At 43.2% G+C, this 10,671-nt stretch overlaps 1 protein-coding gene across 1 annotated transcript; it reads left to right on the top strand.

Moving 5' to 3' along the window:
* Positions 1-2,499: 2,499 nt before the first annotated feature.
* Positions 2,500-4,068, top strand: LOC110791563 (F-box/FBD/LRR-repeat protein At5g53840-like). The gene has a single exon (XM_021996312.2). The coding sequence runs from the start codon at positions 2,500-2,502 to the stop codon at positions 4,066-4,068; it is 1,569 nt and encodes a 522-aa protein (XP_021852004.2).
* Positions 4,069-10,671: the final 6,603 nt, after the last annotated feature.

Genomic DNA, 10,671 nt, shown 5'->3' on the forward strand with positions numbered 1-10,671 from the left:
AAAGATACACTTTCCATAATCGCCCGTATTTAATTAAAAGATATATCTTTCATAATAGGCCGTATTTAATTAAAAGATACACTTCCTATTTATGATATGTCATGGTCTCCACCTCCAATTATATTAATCTTTCTCTCCCTCTCATGATCCTGAACTTACTCACATAATTTTTTACTACATTAAATAATTCACCCACTATCAGTTTCATACAAATATAATAACTTAATACCCCACTTTCATCTTACATTTATAAATCGGATTTTTCATGAAATACCCCCGAATTTTGGCGTAATTCACCAAATGCCCCTCGACTTTCAGAAATTCACCAAATGCCCCTCACAAATGACTTAATACCCAAAATACCCTTACTAATGATGCGCCGTTAGTCCTCCGTTAACCTAATTTTCAAATTCACCAAATACCCCTATTTTAATACTTATTTCACCAAATACCCTTATTCAGAAACTTAATTCACCAAATACCAATAACTTAAAATTACTCATTTTGATGCTCAACGGCTAGTTTTTGTGTTTGAAAATTAGCCGTTGCTTATTGTTTGCTTATAAATACTCTTTTTCTGACGGTTTATTGTAGTTTTCCTATTATTTTGTTAATTTCATATCATTTTTGTCATGAGTTTTCTTTCAAAATCATCATCCACACCCAATGAGTCCACATATGTAAGAGTCCCAAATAAATTTTGTTATCATGGGAGAAAATTTGACATCCGAATATCTGATACAACACTCAATCTGAAGCTCCGGTACAACACTAAAACAGAAAACACTCCTAAAAACACCTCAAAACGTCGCAACTCTTCAAGAAAATAGCTACTTCTTTTGTACCTTATTCTTTATGTGACCAATTAATTATATTTACCACGCAATCGGAAGGTATTCCTTTTTCAATATGGGAAATATCTTTAACATATGCAAACAGATTAAAAATAAAGCTCTTATTAATTTTATTCTAACGCATATGTTCCAGCTACCTCGGCTTCTATTGCTTCCATGCCACATATTTAACGTTAACTCCCTTTTGTCTCTTGTCTCTACTGCCTCCAAACATCTTTCTTCAATCTCCTAACTTTCTCTCAACCTTACAGTCGAGGCATAAAGGTTTTCCCACTTTTCTTTTGAGCTAGGTCCTATTGACATGGTCAGATTTATGGACAAATGTCTATTTTTGGATTTGAGGGAACAAGAAAAAAAATGAAACTAAGGTATGTTCCAAAGCTCATGAACCAGTGAAAAAACATGAATCTTGGCACAAAGATTTGCCTCCAAACTCAAGATTTTCACATCATGAATCCAAGTTGAAATCGAGGTTGTGATAAAAATGTATGTGTTATTGAACTTGATTTCTTAGTTTCTTTACCATTCGGACAATAAGAAAATTAAGGTGTTAGCTTTAGATTGAATTACTTCAGCTTCATGACTTACATAAGATCCCTTTGAAAATGGGGTTTTTTGGCCTTTTGCTCAGCTAAAGTACATTGTCTTTACTGGATGAGGCCTGAACTTATTGGATCATAATTGAAACTTACTGAGTGTTGTATCGGAGCCTCAGATGGAAATTTCCTCCCATAATATTAGAAATTGTTTGGGACTCTTACATATGTGGATTCATGGGTGTGGATGATGATTTTGAAAGAAAACTCATGACAAAAATGATATGAAATTAACAAAACAATAGAAAAACTACAATAAATAGTCAGAAAAGGGGTTTTTATAAGCAAACAATAAGCAACGGCTAATTTTCAAACATAAAAACTAGCCGCTGAGCATCAAAATGGGTAATTTTAAGTTATGTGTATTTGGTGAATTAAGTTTCAGAATAGGGGTATTATATGAAATAAGTAATAAAATAGGGGTATTTGGTGAATTTAAAAATTAGGCTAACGGAGGACTAACGGCGCGTCATTAGTAAGGGTATTTTGGGTATTAAGTCATTTGTGAGGGGCATTTGGTGAATTTCTGAAAGTCGAGGGGCATTTGGTGAATTACGCCATAATTCGGGGGTATTTCATGAAAAATCCGTTTATAAATTCAACTCAATCTCCTAAAACTACATTCCGGTTAATCTGTATCTTTTAATTAAATAAGGAGGGGGAGTAGCATTTAGAAGATTAGTGACTTAAGATACCTATGAGATTAAGTCAAAACACAACTCTATTGCATATACTATTCTATCAACTAGTCAATAGCTAGTATCCTACTATAGTTTATTCGAGTCCGGATTCTCTAGAATTTTAATAAAACTCTAAAAGGGGAATTTTAGAAACATAATATATGAACTATTGATTGAATTTTCATTTAATGGTTGATATGCTCAAACTCTACCTTATAGAATTATTTTAGAATTCTAGAGAATCCAAAACCAGTTTATTCATACAATTTTTCGGCACAGAGGGAGGACATTATATTAACATAATTATAGCTCTTGATTACAGCGTACTAGCACAATTTCCCGATCTCCTACATTCTCACAATATCGAGAATGATTATCGATGCAAAGGAAAGCAAGAACAACAATTGTGGTGATAGCAAAGATATGGAAGAGGACAGATTGAGCTCCCTCCCCGATGCCATCCTGGTCGATATTCTCTCTCGTCTTACCATTCACTTGGCTGCCACCACAACTATTCTATCACATCGATGGAACGGTCTATGGAACCAGGTCACATCTGTTCGGTTGGATACCAACACTTTCGCCCGGGATTCCTTTGCCCTAACCCTCGGCAAAGTTCTTAATTGTTTTCACTCTCCTATCATCGATGACATCTTAAATTCATTCACTGCAAACGGCTGCAGCTCATCTTCTTTACCTGGCATCTATGACATGATAGAAAAACTCAATTCCCCTGTAATTAACTCACTACAAATTTATGTTCCTTTACCGCAACATTGGAGTTTTCCTTGGCGCTTCTACCAGTGGTATTTTACTGATTGGATTAAACAAATGTTTGGTCGATGTGTTATTAAGAAATTCAAGATGAGGTTTGAAAAACCTGATGGTGGGTTTAGAATTATGATTCCGTTGTGTGTGGTTCAATGTCAATTCTTGGTAGAGCTTGAGTTAGATCAATGGTGTGGGTGTCAATGGTTGGGCGGTGAGAATCTACGCCTTCCTAAATTGAAGAAGCTCGTTATCTCTTCGATTGATTCTCCAATCGTGTGTCGACTAATTAAATCTTCCCCGTTATTGGAACATCTGGAATTGCAGGTGCTTGCTCTTCTTCCTGAAGATAACCATGTCATTGATATATCAGCTCAGAATTTGAAACGGCTGTTTATCCGGACTAAGCATTCAATTAATAACTTAGATGTAACGATTGATGCACCCAAACTCGAACATGTTTGGCTTTGGGATATTGATTGTATTACAAAATATTGTTTCTTGAAGAAATTGAACAATTTGGTTGACGTGACCGTCTGTCAAGTGAACTACAGTAATCACCTTGTAAATGCAGCGAAAACACTCCAACTCCTCCGAGCTATGTCTAGTGTTACAGAACTTAGTATCGTTGGTCACGGTCCTACAAGTACGGTTGATGGGACTCTTCCAATTTTCAATCATCTTACCTGCTTGAATGTGTTTGTTTTATCGAAGGAACACTGGAAAGGTTTGATTCAAATTCTTCGTTACATGCCTAATCTAAGTCGTCTGGGCTCTAATATAAAAATTAAAGGAATAGGTGGTCAAGAGGTAGAGGATGAAGACACGATGAATTGGGTGGAACATGATCCTGTTCCTAGTTGTTTATCCACAAAGGTCAAGGGTATGAAGCTGATTATCACGTCAGTTAACGGAGTTAAACACGAGTTAGAGGTGTTACGTTACATTCTACGAGTAGCCAATGTTCTGAAGACCCTTAAAATCGTCTATGTCACTGGTCCAGAAACTAAACAGCTTCAACGGCGTAAGGAAGTGGAATTAAGCGAGGAATTGTACAAGTTCCCTAGGAGCTCTTCACTATGTGAAATTACTATTCAGGCAGTTACTACACTAAAGTTTGTACCTAATGAGCTATGGCCATGGAATTTACTGTCAATAAAACATACCTAATTGGCCCTTTAGCCTTTTTCTTTGAGATAGGGTTGTTTGTATTTCTATCACATCTACATATATGTTCTTCATTTTTTAATTATTCCCTCCGTTTCTTTTTGTTTGTTACCTGTGTTTCACGATGTTGTTACATGAGAGAATCTTTCTTTTTATAAATTTATTATACCATTATTTTTTGTGCCAACTTTTAATTTTAATTGGTCCAAATTTTTCATTATTCGTTTATTTTGATAAATAAAACAATCTTATTGGTTGTTGTAGTATTAGTGATTGAGGTTTTACTTGGGTTTATTTTTTTAATAAAAAACAAAGAATATTTATTATACGTTAATAAACGTGCAAAATCCAAACTTGACAAACAAACAAAAAAACGGAGAGAGTGTTCACTAATTCAATTCAATTCTATTTAATTACTGGGACATTTCAAACATATCAAAACAAGAGGTTTCTGATCCTCAAGCTCGGAGGAGGCTACAAAATATACGAAAACTAGCAATGGAATTAACAAGTTCGATTTTCACTAGAAAGCATAAAACGTTTGATCGTTATCCAAAATGTCAAACAGACATGTTCTGCATCAGCAATAAGCAGAATTAATTTTCTGTATTTGTCTTCAGACATTATGATAGGAGAAAGCAAGAGAATCTACCCATGGGAATACGGCAGAGAACTGGTGCGGTAACCTTGTTTCCTCAATCTTAGCCTCTTGAGATTTTAGATCGCAGCAAATGAACTTGTGTGTTCTTCTTAGCATCACTAGAATTTTAGCAAAAATACATGAAAGGACTATAAGATATTCAATTGATTTTGAAGGTAACAAGATCAATAATTGTGGCATACTTTATGTTGATTTTTAATTAGCCCACCACAATAAAGTCTTAAAAAACTAGAGCTCAAACTAAGACTAGACGTGTAAGTTGAATTAAGTAATAAAATATATAATAAACGAATTTAAGGGTAAAAAACAAAATTTAATTGAATATCATGAATTCTTAACAATAACAGTTATTTGGGCTCCCAATTGAATATCAATTGGGCCATTAAGTCCAAAGCCCAAAGGCTCACAGCAACAACATCAAACCCACTACAATCCAAAAGGCTATACAGCCGCCAATCAAGGCCCAAGGCCCACTTGCAATAAATAACGTAAGGGCATTTATTGTACAAACACTATAAATAAGCCGTCATGGCTCACTTACCAAGGTACGTCCATTACACGCCTCAAGACTACTCTTCTAGAGAACTTCTCTCTCTAGAATCCGAACATTGTTCTTACTTAGGCATCGGAGGGGCTTTTCTCGGAAACACCACCGAGGCTAGTAACTTGTTTATTGTGCAGGTTGATTTGGACACAACACATTCGAGCTAGCAAGATCTTCAACACACACAAAAGGGCCTTCATTCGAAACCCATTGTTTCATCCACTTCAACACCAGAACAATTTGGCGCCGTCTGTGGGGAAGAACACTTGAAAGCTCCAAAAAAACACTTCACTTTCCACGTAAAAAATGGAAATGCGCAACAATGACAACCAGGTGGGAGATGTCCTTGTCCAAACGGATTCGGAATCCGATGGGGGTGAACAGCTGCACTCAGTGGCGAGGTCGCAGCCAACAAGGGCCACCGCCACGACCAGCAGACCATTCCCTTCTCGAGAAGAGCTCGCTGCGGCCATGACCATCATGCAGAACTTCCTCTTCAACGAGAAAGAACAAGCCCAGGCAGCAGCACGGCGAGAAGCGAGGAGAGCTAGGCGACAGGTGTTGCTGAACATGCCCTCGACTGACGAGGACAATGTGAGGCCCGAGCAAGATCTCTCCACAATGTCAGGAACGCACCTAATGACAAGGTGGAGATAGAGCACGTGGGATACGCAACAGAGAGCTGCACAGCAGCCATAATGGTTCGCAACACCGTCTCCAACACCGCAAGCTCTCCAAAGCGGGGCCAGTGATCGAACTCGGATCCGAAGCTCGGTCCATAGCAGACTGCGACCTTCAGTTCATGATAGGCTGGGTAGCCCCTGTGAGTCCAGTAGACAACCCGAGGGCAGTGGCCAGTCGAGAAGGAGAAGGAGAAGTGACCGAACTCCTAGCCCCCTACACGCCCCCGATCAGTCCCTTAAAGGAAATTCGAGGAGCGAAGGTATCAGGGCGAGGCTAGGAAAGAGAGTCATGACCCCAGCATCCTCCCCATTCTCGGATGATATCGTCATGGAGACAATCCCCAAAGTGAGACTCCCATCGCATCTGACATACAGCGGAATCACAGATCCGAGGGACCATGTCATCTCCTGAGAATAGCAGATGTTTATGAGCCCCTACTCCGAAGCCTGCTGGTGCAAGTACTTCCCAACCACGCTGACAGGAGTTGCGGGAGAGTGGTTCATATCGCTGCCGAAGGGATCGATCAAAAGTTGGAAGAAGCTGAAGAAGAGGTTTTGTGTACAGTTCGTGAGCAACAACCGCCCAGAACGAACCACTGCCGAGCTAACCTCTATACAGCAAGAAAGGGACGAGAGCCTACTAGACTTCATGGCCAGATTCATGAAGGAATCCACAACATCCCGAACCTGCAGCCAGACGTAGCAATCTTCGCCTTGAAACACGCGCTACGGCAGGGGAAATTCCGAGACAAACTGACAATGAAAAACCCCTCCAAAATAGCGGACGTGCTCCAAATGGCAGATGCGTTCATCAGAACGGAAGAGTTCAACAAGGCAGCAGCAAGGCTAAGAGGCTCCTCGGATCCGAAAGATAACAGAACAAATCAGAGTAAGCCCGAGGGCAACTCAAGAAAGGGGAAAGAGAAGGTGGGTGCGAGAGAAGCGAGCCCCAAGAAAGATGGGAAGAAGGGTGAATTTCAACCCAAGTACACCAATTACACTCCACTCGCCACACCCCGAAGAGAAATTTTCAATCTCCACAAAGATGATGAAAAGTGGAAGTTACCAGACAAGCTCAGATCCAACCCTCTCCGCAGGAACAAGAACAAGTGGTGTGAGTTCCACGATGACTTCGGCCATACCACTGAGGAATGCAACTCGCTGAAGGACAACATCGAGGACCTCATCCGCCGAGGCTACCTAAAGCAATACTTGCTCGACCGTAGAACGGAGAGGGAAGAAAAAGAGAAAGCAACATCTGAAAAGCAACAAGAGCAAGCCTAGAGAAGAGTCCATGAGACCGAGGGGCAAAAGAAGAAACCAATTCTCGTGGTGTTCGGGGGACAGAGGTCCGGCCACGCCAGCAAGAAACACTTAAGAGCTCTCACCCACCGAGTCAACTTCAGCAATGTTGAGAAACCAGCCAACCCCCCCGAACATGACCTTCACTGCTGCCTCGGGACCCAGTACAAACATGATGGCCCGTTGGTGATCGAAATGGATCTCAACAACCACAATGTCCATAGAGTACTAGTCGATGGGGGAAGCGCCGTCAATATCATCTTCAGGAACTGTTTCGAGCAGCTCATCCTCGAAGAGGGAGAAGAGTCACTGACCAAGGTCAGCTACCCCTTTATCGGATTCAACGGATCCACAACTATTCCCCGAGGAAAGATCACCCTACCCGTCACAATCGGCCAAGGCCTGGCGGCGAGAAACGTCCGAGAGGAATTCTTGGTGATGGACTGCGACTCAATATATAACGTCATCATGGGACGGAACCATGATCCACAAAATACAAGCAGTTCCATCCACATACCATCAGATGATGATGTACGTCTCGGATGCAGGCTTCGTCGAGCGGATAAAGGGCGACCAAGAAGTGGCAAGGTCAACCTGTCACACGGCCATCCGAAAGCCGAGGCTAGGAGATAGCCCTGAGGACGAAGATGAGAAGAGTTCTCCCCCAGGTGGAGAAAAGGATGCCAAGAGGAGAAAGGCAGGGCCGAGCAGCCTGCTAAAGCCCGCAGAAGTTGATGCTCGACCAGAAACCCTTTCCCTAGAATCAGACCAAGAGATGGAAGACATTCCTCTAGAGGATGAGTCAGACAGAGGTGTCAGAATAGGTAGAGGCCTAAGCTCGGGACTTCGAATAGAGTTGATCCAGTTGCTGAGGGATCACAAAGACATCTTCGCATGGTCGGCGGCTGACATGCCAGGGATAGATCCGAAGATGATCTGTCACAAGCTGGATGTCAGTCCCGAAGCACGGCCAATCAAACAGAAGAAAAGGAACTACTCCTCGGAGAAAAACAAAGCTATCGCCGAAGAGGTGAAGAAGCTACAAGAGGCAGGCTTCATCGAGCCATGCATGTACCCCAAGTGGTTGGCCAATGTGGTCATGGTCAAAAAAGCCAATGGCTCATGGCGCATGTGCGTCGATTTCACAGATCTGAACCGAGCCTGCCCAAAAGATTGCTATCCCCTCCCGAGGACAGATCAGCTGGTAGACTCTACCAGTGGCCATGCATTGCTGAGCTTCATGGACGCCTTTTCAGGGTACCATCAAGTATTCATGCACCCCGACGATAGAGCAAAGACCGCCTTCATCACGAGCGCGGGAGTGTTCAACTACTGAATGATGCCCTTCGGATTGAAAAATGCCGGAGCCACCTACCAGAGACTAGTTGATCACGTCTTCGCCGATCAAAAGGGAAGGAACGTCGAGGTTTATGTGGACGATTCCATAGTAAAAAGCGTGAAGGAAGAAGATCACATCAAGGACCTGGCTGAGACCTTCGCCAACCTAAGGAAATACAACATGAAACTGAACCCGAAGAAGTGTGTCTTCGGGGTAAAGTCAGGAAAGTTCCTCGGATTCATGGTGAGCGAAAGGGGAATAGACGCAAACCCAGACAAGGTCCAGGCCGCGCTAGATTGGCCCGAGCCGAAGACAAAGAGAGACGTTCAAAGGCTAACGGGCAGGCTAGCCGCACTGTCAAGATTCATATCGAAAGCTTCGGACAAAGGAGCACCCTTCTTCAAAGCTCTCAAACCCAAGACCCTCCCAGGAGGAGAAGCAGAACCCATCAAAAAGAAAGGCGTCCCGAGGAAAGTGGACCCCGAGCTGACATGGGAACAAGAGCAAAAGGACGCATTCCAGCAGCTCAGGGCTCACCTAGCTCAACTACCGACGCTAGCCAGGCCCAAAGAAGGAGAAGCTCTATACTTATACGTCGCAGTCAGCCCCGGGACAGTAAGCGCAGTAATCCTCCGAGAGGAAGAAAAGAAGCAGCAGCCAATCTACTTTACCAGCCGAACCCTGACGGATGTCAAAACTCGGTATCCACTCATTGAGAAAGTAGCATACGCAGTGGTGGTAGCAGCTCGGAAATTAAGACCCTATTTCGACTCCCATCAAATAGTGGTGCTCACTGACCAGCCACTGGAGAAAGTGCTAGACAAGATAGAAAGGTCGGGAAGATTGGCTGCTTGGGCTTTCGAGTTATCTGAGTTCGGAATCAAGTATCAGCCGAGGACGGCCATCAAAGCACGGGCACTCGCAGACTTCTTGGCCGAATGTTCATATCAAGAGGTGGTAGATGACACCAAGAGAACATGGGAGGTCTACACTGACGGATCTTCCATTGTGAACGGCCCGGGAGCTGGAATAGTGCTGATACCCCCAATGGGAAAAAGCATAGAGTACGCCCTAAAGTTCGGTTTGAAAGCAACCAACAATGAGGCCGAATATGAGGCCGCAATCGCAGGAATAGAGCTATGGAAGCCGAACATATTTGCCTCAAGACCGATTCTCAGCTCGTAGCCAACCAGATCCGAGGGGAGTACGAGGCCAAGTGGCCAAGCATGACAGCTTACCTAGCAAAAATCAAATCCTTAACGTCAAAGTTAAGATCCTTCGAAGTCGTACTCATTCCCCGAGGCCAGAATGCACAAGCAGATGCACTATCCAAACTTGCAAGCTCAACGCTCACCGACCTAAACAGGTCAGTCCATGTGGAAGTACACCAAGAAAGAAGCATTGACATGCCACCCCCCACAGTGTGCAATGTGCGTCCAGAGCCGAGCTGGATGGACGCAGTCATTAAACACAAAGAGAGGGGATAACTTCCCGAAGACAAGCTCCAAGCAAGGAAGCTGAAAAGATTCAACCAATGGTTCATCATCGACGCCAACGGAGAGCTCATGAGGAAGTCATTCTCAGCCCCACTACTGAAGTGTGTAGGCCCAACCGATGTCGATTATATCCTCAGGGAAATCCACCTCGGCATATGTGGAAATCACATCGGAGGCAGGGCACTGGCACACAAGGCACTAAGGGCCGGATTCTGGTGGCCCACCATGGTGTCCGAAGCAAAGGCGCTGACAAGGAAATGTGAGAAATGCCAAAAGTTCGCACCGCAATCCACCAGCCAGCCCAAACCCTGCAAGCAACACTCTACCCCTTACCATTCGCACAATGGGGTTTGGATATCATCGGTCCATTCCCTTCGGCTGTGAATCAGAAGAAGTGGTTGATTGTAGGGGTTGACTACTTCAGTAAGTGGATCGAGGCCGAGGCAGTCTCCTCCATCACGGAGCAGCAGGTCCGCAAGTTCATTTGGCAAAATATCATCACAAGGTTCGGAATACCGAGGCTAATGGTCTTCGACCATGGGAAGCAATTCGACAACACACCACTGCAAAAATGGTGCAAA

This window comes from Spinacia oleracea, chromosome 6 (genome assembly GCF_020520425.1).
Source record: "Spinacia oleracea cultivar Varoflay chromosome 6, BTI_SOV_V1, whole genome shotgun sequence".
Lineage (NCBI taxonomy): Eukaryota > Viridiplantae > Streptophyta > Magnoliopsida > Caryophyllales > Amaranthaceae > Spinacia > Spinacia oleracea.